The sequence below is a fragment of the Elgaria multicarinata genome, chromosome 10 (assembly GCF_023053635.1).
Source record: "Elgaria multicarinata webbii isolate HBS135686 ecotype San Diego chromosome 10, rElgMul1.1.pri, whole genome shotgun sequence".
In the NCBI taxonomy this organism is placed as follows: domain Eukaryota; kingdom Metazoa; phylum Chordata; class Lepidosauria; order Squamata; family Anguidae; genus Elgaria; species Elgaria multicarinata.
Window position 1 is genome coordinate 17,789,678 of NC_086180.1, and position 20,881 is coordinate 17,810,558.

Genomic DNA, 20,881 nt, shown 5'->3' on the forward strand with positions numbered 1-20,881 from the left:
TAGTTATCCTTTAGATCACGTACTTCTCCAAATTTCGTGATGGAGTTTTCAGCACAAAAATGGCATAGAAAAATCCATCTACACATCTATTAGGGGAAGTGGCGTGCAAAAACATGTCTATTAGGGAGGGTGGCTTACAGAAATCTGTCTATTAAGGAAAGTGGCATAGAAAAATGCATATTTCAAGGAAAGTTGCGTACAAAATGTGTACATTAGGGAAAGTTGTGAACAAAAATAAATACAAATTTCTGTGAATTTTTTAACACACACACACACACATACACACACACACAGAGAGAGAGAGAGAGATGTAGAAATAAGGTGGAATTGACTTCTGATTGAATCAGTGCAAACCTAATGTAAACCAGATATAGACTTATTCCTCCATCCCTAGTGGTAGAGCACATGCTTTGCATGCAGAAGGGTCCAGGTTCAATCTCTGGCATCTTAAGTGATGGCAAAGACACTTGAAAACTGCTGTCAGGTGGAGAAGATAATGCTGGTTTACATGGACAAATGGCCCAACCTAGTACAGGACAGCTTCTGATGTTCCTTCACTAAATAACACCATGTTGTCCTCCACAGGATCTGCTTTAGGGCTATCTGCTTTAGGGCTTACACCCCTGCATTTAAATCAGGGATGCACAACTTGATCTACTAAGCCAAATGAATCCCACCAGCCAGGTATGCTTGCCTGTCAGGTGACTGCTAGGTCCTTCCCCCTCTCGACATTTTTGCAGTTTCTAGTAGGCAAAACAGGAAGATTATCCAGACTGTGGAGGACCACCCTTCATGGCTGACTTGTGGTCAGTATTTAGCTTGATGGGACGTATTTCATGCAGGCCTGATATAAAATCGGGCTTGCAATGGAAGAGGTGGGGGCACAGCTGGAAGGGAAACTGAGATGCCCCTGCATGTACCAATACTGATACTTGCAACATCCCACCCTGCCGGAATGGGGAACATGTTTATGTTTCCAAAGCGTTCGACCCGAGAGCAGTGTGTGTGACCTTTCGTGAACCTCTACTATTTGGGCTTGACCTTCTGGCGGGACTAGTGCAGTGATGGAGATCACTGAGCGGGGATCTCTGCCAATTATTAACTGGCTTATTAAACGGTGGTGTTAACTTGTATCAGCAAGGGGGTGGGTTGTGGGGGCAGAGAAACAGATTGTTTCTGAACAGGAAACATACGGAAGGTGCCTAGAACAGCCTTAACAACAGAAAGCCAATTCTTCAAGCAGTTGCTGCGAATTAAATTCCTCCCCTGATTAGATTTAAAAGGTGACATTTTTCATGTTTCTGTTGATAAGGAGGGGTGGGGGAGAAACAAGCTTTGATTACATGGCATGAAAGCAGAAATAACGTGGGACTCGAAGGGGCGAAGGAGCAAGAAAGATTAATGGGATTGGGCGGGGGGGGGAGCCAGACGCTCATGTGAGAGGCAAAAGGGCTCTTAAGCTGCCACACGTGACTGTTGTTTGAAGTCAACTCAAAGTCAACATTTTTTTTAAAAAAAATCAACATTGCCGATGCCGTACTAGCTCGCTTTGACTCCTTTACATTGTTTCCCTTGCACCTGCCGCATGCATGCGACGGACTTGAGCAGAAGCTGCAGCAGCAGCGGCAGCAGCAGCAGCAGCGTTTGAAACGCTTCCATTGAGAAGAGTTGGACAGGGGAAATATTGGCACAGGCGTCTCTTGTGCGAGGTGCGTCTTCTCCAGCAGATCCCGAGGAACTTCGTGGCGTCACTGAGCGGCTGATCCCACTGGGGCTGATGTGTTTGCCACGAAAGTCGGGGCAGCAGGAAGGCAACAAATCATCCAGACTCTCCAAAGAGGAGGCGTTTTCTTGCATAATAATTAGGGGGGGGAGAAGAAACCCTTTGAAGAGCGTCTTGAATGGACAAATGTAGCCTTTGGGGAGATGCTGTCATTATTTTTGTCCCCCATTTGCGGAGATAAAAAGGAGCCGGCGAGGAGCATCCAAGGCAAGCCTTTGGTGTCCTTTTTTGGGTCATTGTTCTCATCTTCCGCTCATGCATTGCTATTTGCTGACCTTTCCCAGTGGAATCTATGCCTCCCCTCCTCCCCACTTGCTCCACCCCGTACAGTTCCAGCTGAGAAGAAGCACTGACTGCCCCCCTCCCAAAAAAAACCTGCCACAAGACACCTTGAATGGAAGATATACCTTTACGCTGAAATTCTTTTGTCATGACATGGCATTGTTACCACTCAATGGGAAATAACATCAAAAAACTCAAGGAGAAGGAAGAGAGACAACGGAAAGGAAACCATCTGAAATCACTAGCAAAGGAGGGATGCTAACATCTTTCCTCTGAAGAAGTCAGAAGCCTATCAAGACTGAGAAGAACACAATTTGGGGTGCTTGAGGGGGGCAGGACAAAATACCGCTGAAAATAGTAGTATATAAGAATGATTGATCGCAGTGTGCCAACCAGAAGTGGCTTTTAACACATGCTTTTGAGACACAACTCTTTCTCAGGCCTGCATGATGCCTGAAGACAGGAATACGGGGGTCCGTGCCTCAGGTGCCTTAGCGTCGTCCCCCTTTGTTCCCAAAACTACCTACAGGAGAATTAAGCGGTGTTTTAGCTTCCGCAAAGGTAGGTACAGTTTGCCACTGTCGCCGTCTTCTTCTTTCAAAGCCGTTTCTTCTGTGTGGTGTCAGGGTATAACAGAAGAGAGCTGTTGTGTTTTGAATAGAAATTCAGAAACAAAGGGAAACGCTTGCCAGCCTGGTTGTATTTATCCTTGATTTGTTGTTATGAGGTGGCCATTCTTTTTCTCCTCTGGTTCGTGACCCATGACTGGACATAAAAGAAGTGCAAAAGGTTTCCTTTTCTTGAATTGACAGTGCATCAGAGCTAGCAAAACCAGTCAGGCAGCAAGGAGACTGAGCGAAGAACACCTGGTTCTACTTCGGGGGTGGGAGAAGTGTGGTAGATGTATACCTTTAAGGAGGAATAGAAGTCCAGCCATTTGGACATTTTTTAAAAAAATGCCTGGTGAGCTGAAGAGGTTGGGCGTACACACAAACCGATCCTTTCACCCCTGTTAAAATGCTGCTGTGTGCTTTTTCTTTGCCTGTTTCTCCTCTACAGCCCATATGTCCATTTCATCCACTGCCAGGAAATATTTTCATACTTGTTTTGTGACCTTCCACCTTCCAGTAATATAGTGCTTTTAATCAATGTGTAGGTTTTTCACTGGGCATGTCTGTGCCTACATGTGTGCCTAGATCAGCTGGTGGGAGTGGAAGAAGGGAAAACGACGGGTTGAAGGGAAGAGATGGCAGGAATGCTAAGAAAACGAACATAGGGAGAGCCCTGCTGGATCAGACCAAGTGGCCAGCCAGGCGCCTCCAGGAAGCTGACAAGAGGGGGGGGGGAATAAGGGCAAAAGCCCTCCCACCCCAATTTCCCTCAGCATCTGCTCTTCAGAGAGCTTGTCTTTGAAAATGGAGGTTCCATTTAGCTTTGATGGCGAATAAACCTCGATGTTCTGAAGCAATCTGCATAGAGGGCTGTAAAATATTGATACGCATTAATTCCAAAGAAGACAAGGCGACCTTTCTCTTGGCTTCCAGAAAAATGAGTTTTCATCAGCATACGGAAGTGGGGGAGGAGGGATGTGTACATGGTCCTGCCTTGGGTCAAGGGTGTCTCAATGTCCTCTTTCCTGCTAGCCTTACACTCCTGTCATTCAGTTTATGGCCAACGGGGAACCTTTGAAGAAATAGAGATAAATCAATGGCCATCAGCCAGTTTTCTATGCCAGCTCTGTAAGTGGCGGCAAGTCATTTGGGAGTGGGGGGGGGGGGGTAAGGCTGATTGCATCATGTGTGACCATCATTTGTCAAAAGGACTGTGTTTTCACCTGCCGCCGCAAAATGAACTTCTGTGGGTTGGGCAGTATTGTGCAGCGCTGAGGTTATGGGCTTGCGGCAAACTCTTCAGAAGTCCCCTTTGTCACAAGTGTGGGAAGAAATCAGAGACATGTGAAATGCTCTCTGCCCCCACACCCTGCCCTGCAAGAAATGGCAGGGACCTTTTCAGCATTCTTTGGATTCCTTTGAAATCCCTACAGGTGTTTTGTTTTTGTTTTCCCTTCCAAATTTGTGTCAAATTTTGTTTCAGGAAAAACTCCATGGTACTTCTAGGCATATGTACTAGGCTCATTTTTAAAAATAAATAAATAAATATGGGAGCTTCTCTTGAAATTCCTATAGAATTTTGCCTGAAGGAAGACCCTCCTAATTCACCTCAGTTGAGGTTTCGAAGTGAAGTTTGGTTTGTGCCATGGAAACGAAAATGTCCAGAGGATCTGCTTGTCAGGTTTCTTTGGATAATTTTTAGTTGATGTCACCTGGGCATCAACAAGATTCTTGGTGATTGGAAGCACGTCTCAGCTCCTGTCCATCATGGATGGTGAAGGTCAGCAGTGAACCACGTTCACTGGGCACAGTTGTAGAAAATGACTCCTTAAACTAGGATATAATGCCTTGAGATGGATAAATCTGTCAGTTTCCATTTCAACAAGTTTCAAATTGTTTGAAGCCCATGTTGGTTCCATCCCATTCCTGCTTCAGTTTGCAAATGTTTAGGGGGAAAGTCAGCACAAAAATGTATATGCATTTTGGTATGCATTTGTCCTATATATATTTGGGTACAATGGTGCCAAATGTGCACTTTTCTTGTTTACATTTGTTTTAAAATCACAGAACTGCATCGGAAAATTGTACAAAAGTACAAAAACTGAAGCCTAGTTGTGTTCCAAATTAGTTTTGGAAGTGCAAATTATACTGGTTCATATTACAATTTCTCCCCCATACCTAATAATGTCAGGGTGATTATCCAGACCTGATTGAGGGGGAAATGGCATTTGATCTGGCAGACCAGAATAATTGAGGGCAATATTAAACCTGCAGTTTCTCAGCAAGATGGGAAGTGGTAACTCCCAACTATAAAAATATTTGGTTGAAATCAATGCTCTCCATCCGCAAACCAATAATCCAGATCCTTTTCAATTGGGCTTTAGAACAGAAACTGTATTAATGGCCCTGAGGGATGTTCTGTTTTGAGAAATGAAAGGGAAAATGTGGCCCTGTTTAGTCTTTTGGACTTCTCAGTAAGTTTTGACAGCAGAAATAATCAGATGCCTCTGAGATGTTGAGATACATGACTACAGCAAGCATGGGGATCCCCACTTACCCACAAGCCACCATTTTGCACAAAATAGCAGCTAGTGATAAGGGGGGATGTCACATGCCACTTGTCAGGTGTCCATGGACCCATTGGGCGCTGTTCAAGATCATTAGGTTTACCAAATATCGACTTGTGCCTGATTCCTGTTCTCATTTGCAATCACTGCTGGCTTTTATGAAACAGGATAATTGTGCAAATTGAGCAGCAAATTTGTGGAAGTTTCCCGAAAGTTGTACAAATTTCCTAATTGGTACCCCTTTCCTCCATGGACTAAAGCAAGGTTTATTCAGTCTTGTAAAAGTTAGGAATCTTGCACAAAATTAAACCAGGAATGTCATGCAGATTGAATGTGTGCACATGTCCAGCAATTTCTGACCATTTTTGGTGAGCACCTGTTCACAATGGTGGTCGAGGCTTCACACACAGCATGCTCGCATGTTTTGCTAGCAAAAACTAAAATTCTCGTACATCCCTAGATGTGGCAAATCATACAAGCAATAAGACAGAAGTGTTTCAAGTTGCATTAGAGAAGTTCTGTAGCCAAGTGAAATATAAGAACTAGGGTCAACTGGAAAATAATAATAATTGCTGTTATTATTATCAGTATTATTATTATTACACTCTATACCAGAGCACATTCCATTTAACCTAAACATACAAAACACAGCAATATAAACAAAAATCAATAAATACACATTTCATAAACTGCTAACCAAAGATTAGACTAATTTACAACCAATCAATTAAAACAACCAAACAATTTAAAACTCAGAAGCAAGCTGATTGTTCCTCACTCCATACACCAACACCTATGGCTCCAACTCAAACAAATACATTTTCAAGCCTTGTCTAAATTTGTCCAATTCTGGTTCCATACAAAGGTGAGGAGGGAAAGAGTTCCACAATCATGGGGCAAGATGGGAAAATGCCTGGAGCCTAAAATTTGCTTCCTTAATCCAACGAACTACCAGAATTCCACAATCTGTGTTGTCCTAAGAGGAGCATGCCATACAACCAACTCGGCCAAATAGGAAGGAAAGATGTAGAAACTTGTACTTGGTTTTGGAAGCTTCCAAGAACCACAAATAGGGCCCTGAGTTTGAGAGGGTTATCCTTTCACACATTCATCTCCACCCTCCATTTCTTATCTCCCACTGCTGCTGCTTCTCTTCTTCTCCCTCCCCATCCACTCCTGCCTTCTTTCCATTAGCCAGCTATGTTTTCTCTCTAAGACCAGCAATGTACTAGTTCCAAGGGAGACAGAGCTGGTCCTTAGGAAAGCAGCACCACTTCTTTCCAGGAACTATCCAGCAGAGTGGGAGAGTGGTTGCTAAGCACCCACAGCCACCTGGTGCTTTTATTTCTCTGGAACATGTGTGAAGCCAGTGGGGTCTTTTAGCTCCAACCAGCTAAGGGGAAATCATGGCAGTGCCACTGGAAATTCTCCCCAGGAGTAGGACAGAATTTCCTGCGGTCACCTCACCGCTGGCACAGGGCCCATTGCTAATATATCCATTAGAGGAACAGGGCATGCTGTTGTCTTGCGTCTAGCCTGTGTTCAGCTTCTGTTACACTCTGAGAGTAGGTATTCTTGGAATGTTCAGAGCTTGAGGAAAAGATTAACTGATTAATTTGCAGACAGTTGGTTCCATGCTCACCCCCACTTTTAATTTAACTGTCCCAGACTTTTCATAAGGAGACAAGACTGTCAGCTGTTTAAACCCTCCCCCACTACATACGTCAACAATATGGTGGCCCTCTGTTCAGAAAGCAATAGCAGTGCATGAGGCAGCCGTCCATGGCACAGCCACGAGGCAATCACTAGCCCTGCAGAGTTTGCACAACAACAATAAGTATAAAATACATAAAACTGAATTAAAAACATAGCATACATTATCAAAACATCCTAAAAACATCCTAAAAACATCCTAAAATTCCACTGGATAGGCCTGCCGGAATAGATAAGTCTTTATAGCTTTCTCAAATGCTAAAAGACTGTTAAGTTGACGAGTCTCCTCCGGCAGGCCATTCCACATCTGGGAGGAGCAGAAGAGAAGGTCCTCTGGGTAATACTTGTCAGCCTAATTTTGACAGGCTGAAGTAGATTCTTCCCAGGGGACCTGAGTGTGCAGGGCGGATTGTACAAGAGAAGGCGATCCCGCAGGTAGCCTGGACCCAAACTATGTAGGGCTTTAAAGATAATAACCAACACTTTTTACTTCGCCTGGAAACTAATTGGCAGCTAGTGAAGATATTTTAAAACCCCTCCTTTTGCTCAGGTGGCTGTTTTTACATTGTGTGTGAATGTGCCAAAATGACAAATGCAGAAGTGTACCAGGAGCCCTCAAAGGAGGAAGAGGTGCCTCTTTCAACAGTAACCTATATGGAATAAGCCAAAGGGCTATTTGCTATTAGCCCTTTTCTTTGCTGCAGTTTCTCCATGAGCAGTCTTTCTAAAATGAAATTTGTTCCGGCCATGGGGAAAAGGGGGGTGCGGGAGAGGTGGCCAGTGGTATTAGGAATGGTTTGTTTGTTTGTCTCTGATAGAACTGCCTTCCAATATTGTTTAAAACAATGTTCTGAAATTTCTCAGAAGAGACATTTCAGAGAAAATATAATAATTTTCTCCCTACGCCCTCCCCCCGAAAGGGTTGTTTTTGCCCAATATTATCCACTCTTTTGTGGGGGTGGCGGCTGCCCTTTCCTCTAACAATGCCCAGAAAATGTTATGCACAGGGCATTGTGGGAGATACAAAATGGCAGCCACTGAACTGACATTCTGCAATTTTTTTGCTGCTTCTTATGGAGAGCCAGGCCATAGCTAGACCTAAGGTTTATCCCTGGATCGTCCAGGGGTCAAACCTGTTCATCTAGGTGACACACAGGGGATCCAATGCTCAGGCAGGGGCGAACCCTGGATGATCCCAGGAAAAACCTTAGGTCTAGCTGTGGCCCCAGTCAGTGTAGTGGTTGGAGTGTTGGATTGGGGTGGGAGATCTGGGTTCTAGTTCCCACTAGAACATGACACTCAGTGGGTTACTTTGGGCCAGTCACAGACTCTCAGCCTAACCTATCTCACAGGGTTGTTGCGAGGATAAAATGGAGAGGAGGCAGAAGACCATGTAAGCCACCTTGAGTTCCTTGCAAGAGGGGAAAAGGCAGGAAATAAATGTAATCATAACAAAATAAAAGAACTTAGCGGTGAAAGAGAAAGACATTGTACTGTCGTTAATGTTAGCCTTTCCCCAAGAAATGGTTGGAGGAGTCACACACACACACACACACACACACACACACACACACAAGAATATTTAGCAAAATGCAAATAGAAATGCAATTTCTCTGCCTTCAAATGGAATGGAAAATGTTGTGATGTCCAAGTTTGCTCAGCTCTAGTCAGGCAACTTATCTGCAAGAATTCCAAAGGATGTTCAAAGAGTGTTGAAAAGAGTTGCAACATTTCACAGGCAAGCTTCAGCCTTCTCTGTGTCCCAATAAGAGATGTATAAAGCCTATGCCGTTTCTACCAATATTTCTACCAATATTTCCGCCTTGTCAAAAACTGATTCCACCCATTTGGCAAGTTTATTTGCAAAAATGTGTAAGTCATTTGTTGTTGTTGTTGCAAAGGTAGGTTTGAAGGTTTCCCTGGATGGATAGTTCACACTTAGGCCTAATCTACACCAAGCAGGATATTGCACTATGAAAGTGGTATAAAAGTGGTATAATCTACACCAAGCAGGATATAGCAGTATGAAAGCAGTATATCAGGGTGACCATATGACCAGATTTGCCTGGATTTGTCCAGGTTTTTTATGGCAAATCCAGGAGGGGAGGGGAAATCCAGATTTTTTTCAAAGAGCAGCTCTAATAGGAATTAACAAAGATGTTTATAACTCCGTCATTTTTTAAGATAAAGACATGAAACTTGGCACAATGGTAGCTCTTATGAAGGGCTTTAGTCATACCAAATTTGAAACAGATCTGTTCATCCATTGATTTCTTAGGACTTTTTTAAAAATTGAGGTTTTAAAATTATTATTTTTAAAATCATCATTTTTAAAGTTAAAGAGATGAAACTTTGTACCATGATAGGATTTAGGTAGTGCTTTAGCCACACCAAATTTGAAACAGATCTGTTCATCCATTGATTTTTTAGGATTTTTTTAAAAAATAAGGTTTTAAAATTATTATTTTTTAAACTGTCATTTTTAAAGATAAAGAGCTGAAAGTTGGCACCATGATAGCTTTTAGGTAGAGCTTTAGCCATACCAAATTTGAAACAGATCTGGGGCCAGTAGCAAACCCTGTTAACAACAACAGCAGCTTGCAATGAGTGAAGATACAGTCAGAAAAGATATTTGAGGGAAGGGGAGAATGTAACACACAGAGTATAGCAAAAGCATCAAAGTACAGCAAAACCTACAAAAGTAGGAGTGAGTGAAGTTAATTTCAGATACATTGAATCTCTCACTTGTTCTTTATTTCAGTGATTTTAACATTAAGATGTTATGTAGAACAGATTTGTCTTAAATGTGTGCTGTAAAATCAGATATGTGACCAAGGCTATGTTCGGGTGGGCACGCCCCCTTGGTACTGGACATGCCCCCTTGGGGGCGACCATGTTGTCCTCCTTTTTGGTTTCCAAAATATGGTCACCCTAAGTAAATGGCATGTGTCAATGGGCCTCAACAGTTGTGAATGCACTTCAATGCCACTATAAAGTGGTAGTGTGACTCCTGCCTTTTATATACTGCTTTCACACTGCTTTCATAGTGCAATATCCTGCTTGATGTAGATTAGGCCTAATTTTGCATACTAGCATGAGGGAAATCACTCACTTGGCTGAATTTTACACACCTTGCACAAGCCACCATTGACCTTCCTTCCCCACCACCCTTTTTATAAGTCTGCATTAATATGGATATGGATATATACAATAATATGCACCTACAATTTTAATGGATCTACTATAAGCTGTTGCTTAATTTGGGGCACTTATCAATAACCGTGAATATGAAGTTTCCGCATTGGGAATTGAAACCTTTGGATATTGGTTGCATCCCCAGTTGTAATCAAATTCCACCTAAGTTGAAATAGATTTGGGTGTTCCTACAAAATGGCAGTAGAAATTTAGAGGACAATTAGAAGAATATTGCTAAGATGAATGAATTTTCTTAGGGAGCAGGGAAGAGTCCCTTCTGACCTCTAACCCATGTTTCTCTTTTATTTGTGGATACCATTGATGACACATCTAATGTGAAAATTTGCCCATTATGATTTGAATCATAGTTCAGTAGACCTGTTCATGTAGCTTTGTAACAATGAGAGGGGGATGCCCAGAGAAGAAGAGTTCAACCTTTCCCTACCACCACAGCAATCCCTTGCCATTTTATGAAGAATTTATCTCCTTTAATCTTTAGTTCTAGAGTTTCTCTTCTTCAGAGCTGTAGTGCACCCCTAGAATTCTGTTGAAGTTCAGAAAGAAAGAAGGAGGAACTAAATTTCCAATAAGAAATGCTCTACCACCACATCACACAAACATACATCATGGTTATCCCCTGCTACCTCTCCATACATTGAGGAGGGATAGGGTATTGGGCTACTAGTCCCGAATATAAGTTATTGCTTCCTTTTAATGGACCTTTATTTGCTGGTAAAAAGAACTTCTCAAGATGTTTCATAGCGTAGTCTTTGAAACCACTTAGAGCAACCTTCCCCAACCTGATGCCATCTAGATTTGTTGGACTACAATCCCCATTGTCCCCAGCTTCCTATGGATAGGGTGACCATATGAAAAGGAGAACTGGGCTCCTAGATCTTTAACAGTTGCATAGAAAAGGGAATTTCAGCAGGTGTCATTTGTATGCATGCAGCCCCTGGTGAAATTTATTTATTTATTTATTACATTTATATACCGCCCCACAGCCGAAGCTAAAAACAGTAAACATGAAAAGTATACAAAATTTAAAAACCATCAGAGACATAAAAACAACAGTATAAAAACAGCAGCATCCATTTAAAACAACAGTTCTGGGGTCCATTAAAAAACAAACTTAGCATTGTTCAATGCCGTTAAATGCCTGGGAGAAGAGAAAAGTCTTGACCTGGTGCCTGAAAGATAACAATGTTGGCACCAGGCGAGCCTCATCGGGGAAATGCCCTCTTCATCACAGCAGTTAAAGCTGCAGGAGCTATGCTAGAGTGACTTGATACAAAAGAGGGCAGGGCTCCTGCAGCTTTAAGTGTTGTGATGAAGATGGAATTTCATACAAATGACACTTGAGGAAATTTCCTCCTTTTCATATGGTCACCCTAATAGCCTATGGAAGATGGGGATTGTAATTTAACATATCTGAAGGCACTAGGTTGGGGAAGGCTGACTTAGGTATTTTGTTTCTACATTATTGTTTTTACTCTAATTATTATTATTATTATTATTATTATTATTATTATTATTATTATTTATTTATATAGCACCATCAATGTACATGGTGCTGTACAGAGTAAAACAGTAAATAGCAAGACCCTGCCGCATAGGCTTACAATCTAATAAAATCATAGTAAAACAATAAGGAGGGGAAGAGAATGCAAACAGGTACAGGGTAGGGTAAGCAGGCACTGGGTAGGGAAAAACTAACAGTAGAAAGTAACAGTAGAAGTCTGCACAACATCAAGTTTTAAAAGCTTTAGGAAAAAGAAAAGTTTTTAGTTGTGTTTTAAAAGCTGTGGTTGAACTTGTAGTTCTCAAATGTTCTGGAAGAGCGTTCCAGGCGTAAGGGGCAGCAGACGAAAATGGACGAAGCCGAGCAAGGGAAGTAGAGGCCCTTGGGCAGGCGAGAAACATGGCATCAGAGGAGCGAAGAGCACGAGCGGGGCAATAGTGTGAGATGAGAGAGGAGAGATAGGAAGGAGCTAGACCGTGAAAAGCTTTGAAGGTTAACAGGAGAAGTTTATATTGGATTCTGAAGTGAATTGGAAGCCAATGAAGAGATTTCAGAAGCGGAGTAACATGGTCAGAGCGGCGAGCCAAGAAGATGATCTTTGCGGCAGAGTGGTGAACAGAAACCAACGGACTGATGTGAGAAGAAGGAAGGCCAGAGAGAAGAAGGTTGCAGTAGTCCAACCGTGAAATAACCAGTGCATGAACAAGCGTCTTGGCAGAAGAGACAGACAAAAATGATCGAATCCTGGCAATATTATACAGGAAAAATCGACAAGATTTAGCTACTGCCTCAATATGAGGAATAAAGGAGAGCGAGGAGTCGAAGATAAAGCCAAGGCTACGAGCTTCCTTGACCGGAGTAAGCGTAACATCATTGACAGTAAGAGAGAATGAGAGATGAGGAGAAGGTTTAGGAGGAAAAACAAGCAATTCAGTCTTTGCCATGTTAAGCTTCAAGCGACGATGAAGCAGCCAAGCTGAGATATCTGAAAGACATGCCGAGATACGATCGTGAACATCAGGAGAAAGTTCCGGAGATGACAGATATAGTTGTGTATCATCGGCGTACAGATGATATTGGAGGCCATGAGATTGAATAAGCTTGCCCAAGGGCAACATGTATAAGTCTAGACAGTATGTGGTCCGGTGGGTGCAATCCATGCTACAGAAACACAGATACAGGTTATCATTGTTCAAGTCGGCTCATCTACACCAAGCAGATATTCCGCTATGAAAGTGGTATGAAAGCGGTATAAAAAATGCAGGATCTACACTACTGCTTTATTGTGGTATTGAAGTGCACTGACAACTGTTGGGGCCCATGACACATACCGCATACCACTTTAATGCCACTTTCATAGTGTTATATCCTGCTTGGTGTAGATGTGTGTTATGGGCTCCAACAGTTGTCAGTGCGCTTCAGTACCAGTATAAGGCAGTAGTGTAGATCCTGCAATACCACTTCAATACCACTCTAAAGCAGTAGTGTGGCTCCTGCCTTTTATATACCACATTCATAGTGGAATATCCTGCTTGGTGTAGATGAGCCCCCAGTCTATCATCACCTCATCACTGGTTTCTCATACTGTAAAATAAGAATAATAAAGCTGACCTTCTTTGCAAGTCTTTTGTCAGAATAAACAGCACTTGATTTTCTCTAATAGTTTAGAACATGATAAAATAGACTAGTGCGGTCTTAAACCCAACCAGACATTTAGAGAAAAAAGCCAAAAATCACAAGATGTGATCATTGAATAGCTGTGATAAACATACAGAACCCCTCCCCACCCCCAAAATAAACTTAGGAAAGAACCGACATATTGAAAAAGGCAGATATTTCTCTATTTAGCTAAAAGCACCCATGGCTCTGAAACTAAAGAACCAAATTCAACATTCTTGTGTGCCAAATGGTCAGAAGACCTCCAAGAATAATTTTGTATAAGATTTTAAAATCTACAATTTGGGGTAACTTCCAGTATTTTTATCATAAGCTATCCAAGAGCATACCTTGCAGTTTTCAGCTTGTTTTTAGAAACATTGAAATCAGTGTTGCGATCCAATGCTAATTTCACTAAACTAAAGGGGGAGACTTCCATAGTCGTTTTTTGAAAGGCAGAAATTGTGTCGATGTTTTAAATTAACTGAAATAGAAACATTTTACCACCATGCAAAGATATATCATCAGAATTAAATAGATAAGGAACAAAAAGATTGAACAATCCTATCCATGTTGGAGCAGCTGCCTCCACAGTTCCAAAGGCGGTAATACAGAAACGTGGCCCATCTCTCTTGACTCTGGCTAGGACCTTTTTTCAAATCGTTAACTACAACATCTCTTAAGTTTAGAAAACTGCTGTGAAAATGTGTGACATTAGTTTCATAAGAAAAGAGAACTAAAATGGAATAAAAAGGGTAGAGTGCTTTACTTACTGAGTCTTCTCATAAACAGTGATTCTTTGTCTAGCAATCTGTTTTTACATGCTCTCAATATGAGATGTAAAGAGAGCGTTTCACTGTTAGCTCCTTTCACTGAAATCTTCAGCAAACAGAAACCTTGCATAGAATAACCTGGGTTATAATAGCAAGTCTCCCCCCCCCCCTTTGCACTTCCTAAGGAACTGGAGACTAGTGTTTAGTTTGTCTTCACTTTTACGTGGAAACTTTTTAAACGGATACTGTTGTTTTTATACTGTTTATGTTTTTGATGGTTTTAAATTTTGTATACTTTTTAATGTTCACTGTTTTTCACTTTTGTAAACTGCCCTGAGAGCTTCGGCTATGGGGCAGTATATAAATGTAATAAATCAAATCAAATCAAATAAAGCTGCTTACTAAGGTATCACCCCTTGATGATTAAACCTTCATCAATATTGCTGCGCAAGGTATTTTTGTTGAACAAGCAATTTGTTCTGCATAATGCACCAAATTAGAAAAGCAATCAGACAAGGAGGACTACTTTCATGAATATTGTAGAAGCCAAGGGCATGTCTACACCATATGGTGTAGAGGGAGGGAGGTGGGATGATACCGGACTTACATGCTTTCGAGATCGTCGCAGGGTATCTAGACATGGCACGTGACTTCCCTAGAGGAATAGGATGTCGCGGCCACCATTTTGTTTTCTGTTTTTTATCGGAAAATACCACAGGAGCGCTCCACCGAAAAAGTAAGGTTTTATTTTTTAAAAAATATTCCCACTCCCTCCACCCTACCCCTGGGTCCTGGGTCCTCACGGTTACTCGCGAGGAGCTGGGGCAAAAATGGGATGCCCAGCCACACGTCCCGCTGTCTCGACATCATCCTGGGACCGTGGGAAAAGTCAGGATAGAAGAGTAGGGTTATATCCCGGGGAAAGGGAAAGATCATCCCTCCCTACCCCTGGGATCCCCGATCCCCTGTGCATCATGTGGACGCACAGGGATGATCCCGGGGCAATCCCCCAGATATCATTCCATCTAGCCATGCCCCATGCAACTACCAATTTCACTTGACGCTGAAATGCTGGTTCTTATATATCCTAAATATTAAAAACCTTGCCATGACACTCAGTGTTCTTCATATGGGCTGAAAGTTGGAGAACTAGAATACTCAGTGAGTTCAAGCTTGTGCCTTTGGTCCTAAGCCTCTAGCATTTGTTATCATCCTCATGGCTGCATCATGGCTCCCTCTGCAAGTCCAATGAGTTGAAATGTATACCCCAACCCTATAGGTATGCATAGCAGCAACTGTGCACATCACAAAGACTGTAATTTAGAATACGATTTGACAGTGTACGCCTATATGGTCACCATTGACTCTTTGAAGGTCAAAGTAGTTTTAGAATGGCATCTGCCTCAAGTGTCTCTTTCCATGTCTAGGCCACAAAGAAGAATTGCTCTACTAACTTAGACCAATGAGCCATTTAGCACAAGGTCGATTTCCAACAATGGCCAACCAGACTGGTTTGCTAGTCCCAATATCGGGTGATTAGCTTCTGAAATTATGGGCTGAAATTTCGCTATTATGAGAAGTATTATTCATGGATACATCCACCCCCAGTGTATTCATCAAGTCTTTTTGAAAAGCTGTTTATGCTACCCTTGACAAATTAGTTCTCTAGATGGATTGGGCATTGTGTGAAAAAGGACTTTCTTTTGTTTTTCCTCAACATTCTCCTTATCAGCTTAAGTGAATGATACTGTGATTTGTATTGCTGTGATTTGTATCATTACTCATTATTTACTTATTCTTAAAACCTTCCTAGTGTTGATAGACTTTCTCTTCTAAGATAAAATCACACACACACACACACACACACGGCCTATTCAGACAACACACTGAATCATGTTTAGGCCGCTAATCCTTTTGCAACAAATGGTTAGTGAGCATGCTTAAATCATGGTTATATAGCCACCACGTTTAGGAATGGTTCACATGACATGCTAATGTTTAGCTCCAAGTGCTTAACCACCATGGCTTAGCATGTTGTCTGAACAGGGTCACTGCCACCGCGTTCATGCTTTCCATGTTGTTGCCTGCATTGCTTCTGGCTCAGAGAATAGCTGCTACAATCGTTGTTGGGCAGCCATATTTATGCTGAAGAGGGCCTCTAGGAGGGTGTCATATTCTCATCCAACTCTAGTGAGATTGCGGAGTGAGACAGAAACACAAAGGGCTCTCGGGAAAGTCACTCTCTTATGCCTGAAGCTGTCTCTAAGGATAAAATACCAAATAGAGCCACAGCAAAGCAAACTCTTTGGGACACAAGACCTCCACATATGGCTAAAAACAGGGAAATAAATAATTTTGTCCTCTTCTGGAAAGTATTATTTTAATTTCTCATGTATCAGCTTGCTCCTGCTTTGAGATCAGCTCATATGTCTGTCTGTGAGAACAATTAGGTTGTCAGGCACAAGGACCAGGGCCTTTTCAATGGTGGCCCCATGATAATGAATTATCCTGGATGGGGTACAATTGACCTCGTCTTCCCATGCCTTCAGTTAGGTTGTGAATGAATACTTACATGTTAAAGGTTGTTGTTATTTTCCGAAATAAGTTCTGTGATCCTATAGATTTTTACCAATTTAAATTGTATTTTTACTTTACTGGTCTTAAATGATTTTATGCCTGCTGCCACCGCAATGTTTATGGATATTGTTAATTTTTATGGTTGAATATTGCTGTTTTGGTGATCATTCTTGCAGTGTTTCTTTTTATCTTGACATATAATTGTATTTTTTTAAAAAATTCTTATGCAAGGCTCTTTATGAGGGCATTTGCATTAAAAGGCAGGATATAAATATTTTAAATTAATAAATGTAAAATATTTTTCCAGAAACTGGAAAGTCTAATTTAACACAGCTAATCTGTAGTACTAATTCTAAAATTAACTTCCTCTCATGCTGTTTACTGCTGCATGTCCTTGGTTGCAAAAACATTGTGCTGCTTGATGCAGCTGTTTTGGGCACTCTCTTTTTTTAATGTGATAATACTGAAGATGTGTTCATGTGAGGGATGGATTTTTCTGTGAGATTTCTCCCACAGAGACGGTGTCAAGGAAAAACTCCGTATTGGGCAAAAACAGTGCTGACATATTAATATTTCTACTTGTTTTCCTTTCTTCCATTGATCTTGCAGAAGAGAAGTTAAAAAGGGATGCCATTAATACTAGGGGTGTGCACGGACCCCCCGCTCCGCCCCGCGGGCTGATCCGAAAATTTCAGATTGGCCCGCTCCGCCCATACTCCGGTCCTCTTCGCCGCGGAGCTCCGGCTCTGAATCAGAGCTCCGTAGTGGAGGGGAGTGGTGCCAGGTAAGGCCGGGAGAGGAGGGGGGATTACCGGGCCCTGCCACCGTCGCCGCCCGTGCGGCGACGGCGGCAGAGCCCGGTAAGGGGCCAAGGGGTAGGGGGGACTTACCTGCCTCTGTCCGCGGTCCGTCGGCTTCTTCAATTGAGCCTGCGGTTCAGCCAGGAAATCTGGGCCGCAAGTGCGGCCTAGACTTCCTGGTTGAACCGCGGGCTCAATTGAAGAAGCCGATGGACTGCGGACGGAGGCAGGTAAGGGAGAGGAGAGGGGGTTTACCAGGCCCTGCCACTGTCGCCGCATGGGCGACAGCGACAGCGGCAGGGCCCGGTAAACCCCACTTACCTTTCTGGTGGAGCTCCGGATCGAGGAAAAAGGATCTGCCTTCACCTCGATCCTCTTCGCCACGCTCCGCCGGCCCCCCAATCCTCTTCGCCTCCGCCTTAAGGGGAGGCGAAGCACCCTGCTCCGCTTCTAATTCGCCGGTCTGATTAGAAGTGGAGCACATCCCTAATTAATAACATAGGGGGAAGTTAAATGCCAGATGTCTCCAAAAAAGTCAAGGCACTTTATATTTCCTGCGAAGGAAGCAATACAAAACTCATGTATAAGTTTTGCTCAATTAAGTTGTAGGACATGTGATGATCTTGCAACCTCCTTCTCTAAAGAGCTCCAAAACCATTCCACAAGACAAGTTATGGGGTGATGTTTTATGGTGATGATGATAAGGTATGAACTATATCTAGAGCTTATCCCATTTCGTCTTCATGCCAATCTCATGAGGTAAATTAGGCTGAGAGATTTTGATTAGTCTAAGGGAGGAGTGGGCGAACTCACCTGCACTCGCCTTAGAGGGCACTCCCCCCGCCTCCCCCCTACCCCACTCAATGAGCTGCACAAGCCTCTTCTGAGGCTCAGCTTGGCCCAGCAATTGCTCAGCAGCTGCCTGCCTGTGCACTGAAATCATGCACTTCCCTTCCTGCATCAATGGCAGCCACAATTTTGGCACGTGGTTGGTTGGCTGCCGAGTGCTTGCTGTGGCCTTGTGAGTGCTTGAGTGGGAATCCATGCTCATGCCAGGATTGCCTGACTGGGTCCAAGGGGCCCAGATGTGGGTGGGTCTGCCAGACTCCCGGACTCAGTCAGGTACTTGTGGCATTTCTGTCAAAGAGCCCCCAACAAGCTTTAGCAGCTGAGCTTACATCTCCCCAATTGAAATCCAACGCTAGGAGTGGATGGGAACTACGTTTGCTTTGGGGGGTGTTTTATAAGAACTTACAATAATTCACAAATTTCTTCATAAAATGTAGGGAAAGAACTTGAGATTTTAAGGATTCAAATGTGAGAGAGGGCAAAACCGACATAGTAATTCAGACAGACAGAGTGCTTAGAGTCAGAGTGGTGTAATGGTTAGAGTGTGGGACTGGGAGTCGGGAGATCCAGGTTCTAGTCCCCACTCAGCCATGGAAACCCACTGGGTGACTTTGGGCCAGTCACAGACTCTCAGCCCAACCCACCTCACAGGGTTGTTGTTGTGAGGATAAAATGGAGAGGAGGAGGATTATGTACGTCACCTTGGGTTCCTTGGAGGAAAAAAGGCAGGATATAAATGTAATAAATAAATAAATAAATAAATGCTTAGCTCTTAAATGTCTGGTTTTGAATCTCTATATCAACCATGTTTTTGGTTTAGAGTTAGGGTTGCCACCTCTTTTTTCTGAAAAGCTCCTCAACATTTGCAGCTGTATGGTAGGCAGATACATCATGGTCTTCTCCATGATGGGAATAGCTATACCCATTGAATTTGGCAATGGAGATGGCTAAGGATTTCATTTGGTGTGTATATATATATATATGGAATTTCTTCATAAATGGGTTGAGAACTTGAAATGTAGAAAATCTCTCTATGGGAGAAAGCAGAAATGAAAGATTTTTCCATCCCTGTCCAACACTCTAATATAACCACCACACCACATTGGTTTTCTGTATTTTGATGTGAAACAAATTCCACATGAGGACTTGCATGATGCCAGTTTGCTATCTCTGTGTGTTTTTTTACCAAATGTATATACAGCAAGGAACTGTTCCCAGTCATAGCTTCCTCCCACATTTACACATTGCAAGATGAAGCTGCATGGATTAGGAATCGGGGAGAAATGTATTCAGTTTGCATGGCGGTGTAAACTTTACTAATTTCTCACTTTTGAACCAACCCAAGAAGTAGTTACCCTTAAAAATTCCCACTTCTCTGAATTTTGCAATGGAGTGCTCCGGGGGGCGGCGGCGGGGGAAATGCATACAAAAAAACATACATTGGGGGGAAATGACATTCCAAAATGCATTACATTAGGAAAAATGTTCACAACAAATGTGTATATTAGGTAAAAAATAAAAGTATGCAAAAATCCAAACAAAAACGCATTATTGGGAGAAATGCGCATAAACATACTTATGAATTTCCATGCTCACTTTAGCAAAAATGATTCTCAGAGTTTGGGAAGAAACAAACTTAAAGTAAGACAAATAAGAAACCAAGAGAAGCTGAAATGGACCCTGTTAAGGCCCTCACTTAACTACTTGGAGGATTTATGTGCCGTAAAAATCATCCTGTATAAAGTAGAGCTGACCTATCCAGGCCTTCACACATCCTTTGTGATGGATGACTTCTGAACTCATCTTTAGTGATGAGACTCATTTGAAATCATCACTATGGCGGTCTGCTGTCTTTTTTCTTTTGCAGGGTGGGGGCAGACAATACTATGCTTTGTAGCCCATAATCTTTCATCTTGCTTATGCAAGCAAAGGATCCAATCTCCTGAGCCTGCGGCTGTCATAGTTGGTTACAAGGAATTATACTGCTCTTTGCAACATCACAGGCCTTTCCAATGATTTTGTGGAGCTAAGCCTAAAAGATAGAAGGGGGCAGGGTTTCATTAACAGTTTTGGACACATCAGAAAGCAGCCTCCATTTTTATGGGGTGTTTTGGGAGGAGGGATGGGTCCCATTGCATTCACAACCAATGTGACATCCCCTAATTTGCCACACTGCACAGATGCAATGAAATCATCATTATACAATGTGGCAAACAAAGAGAGTGGATGAACAGCAGAATGTGTGTTGTATTACTCTTTGCTCAGTATTAAGTGCCCTGTATGTCTGGCGAGCAACCAAATGCACATTCCTTCATTCATTCTGATGAGCATCCATTTGCACATTTTGCTGTGCATTCTGCATCATCCTCAGGGGTCCTTCTCCGCAAGCCCCTGCCAAAGGAAGTGAGGCAGATGGCTACCAGGAGGAGGGCCTTCTCTGCTGTGGCACCCCGGCTGTGGAATGAGCTCCCTAAGGAGGTTCACTTGGCACCTACATTATATGCTTTTAGACGCCAGGTGAAGACCTTTTTATTCTCCCAGCATTTTAACAGT

The 20,881-nt window shown here is 42.7% G+C and overlaps 1 protein-coding gene across 4 annotated transcripts in view; it reads left to right on the plus strand.

Moving 5' to 3' along the window:
- Nucleotides 1-20,881, plus strand: part of ARHGAP24 (Rho GTPase activating protein 24) — a 412,693-nt gene that overhangs the window by 333,395 nt on the left and 58,417 nt on the right. Inside the window, exon 1 of one of the 4 annotated variants that reach the window (XM_063136189.1) lies at nt 1,579-2,626. The exons of the other annotated variants lie outside the window; for them this stretch is intronic. Coding sequence (XP_062992259.1) covers nt 2,512-2,626 — 115 coding nt within the window. The 5' untranslated portion in view covers nt 1,579-2,511. Of the gene's footprint in view, nt 1-1,578; nt 2,627-20,881 lie in introns of those variants that run through there. 4 annotated transcript variants of the gene reach the window in all.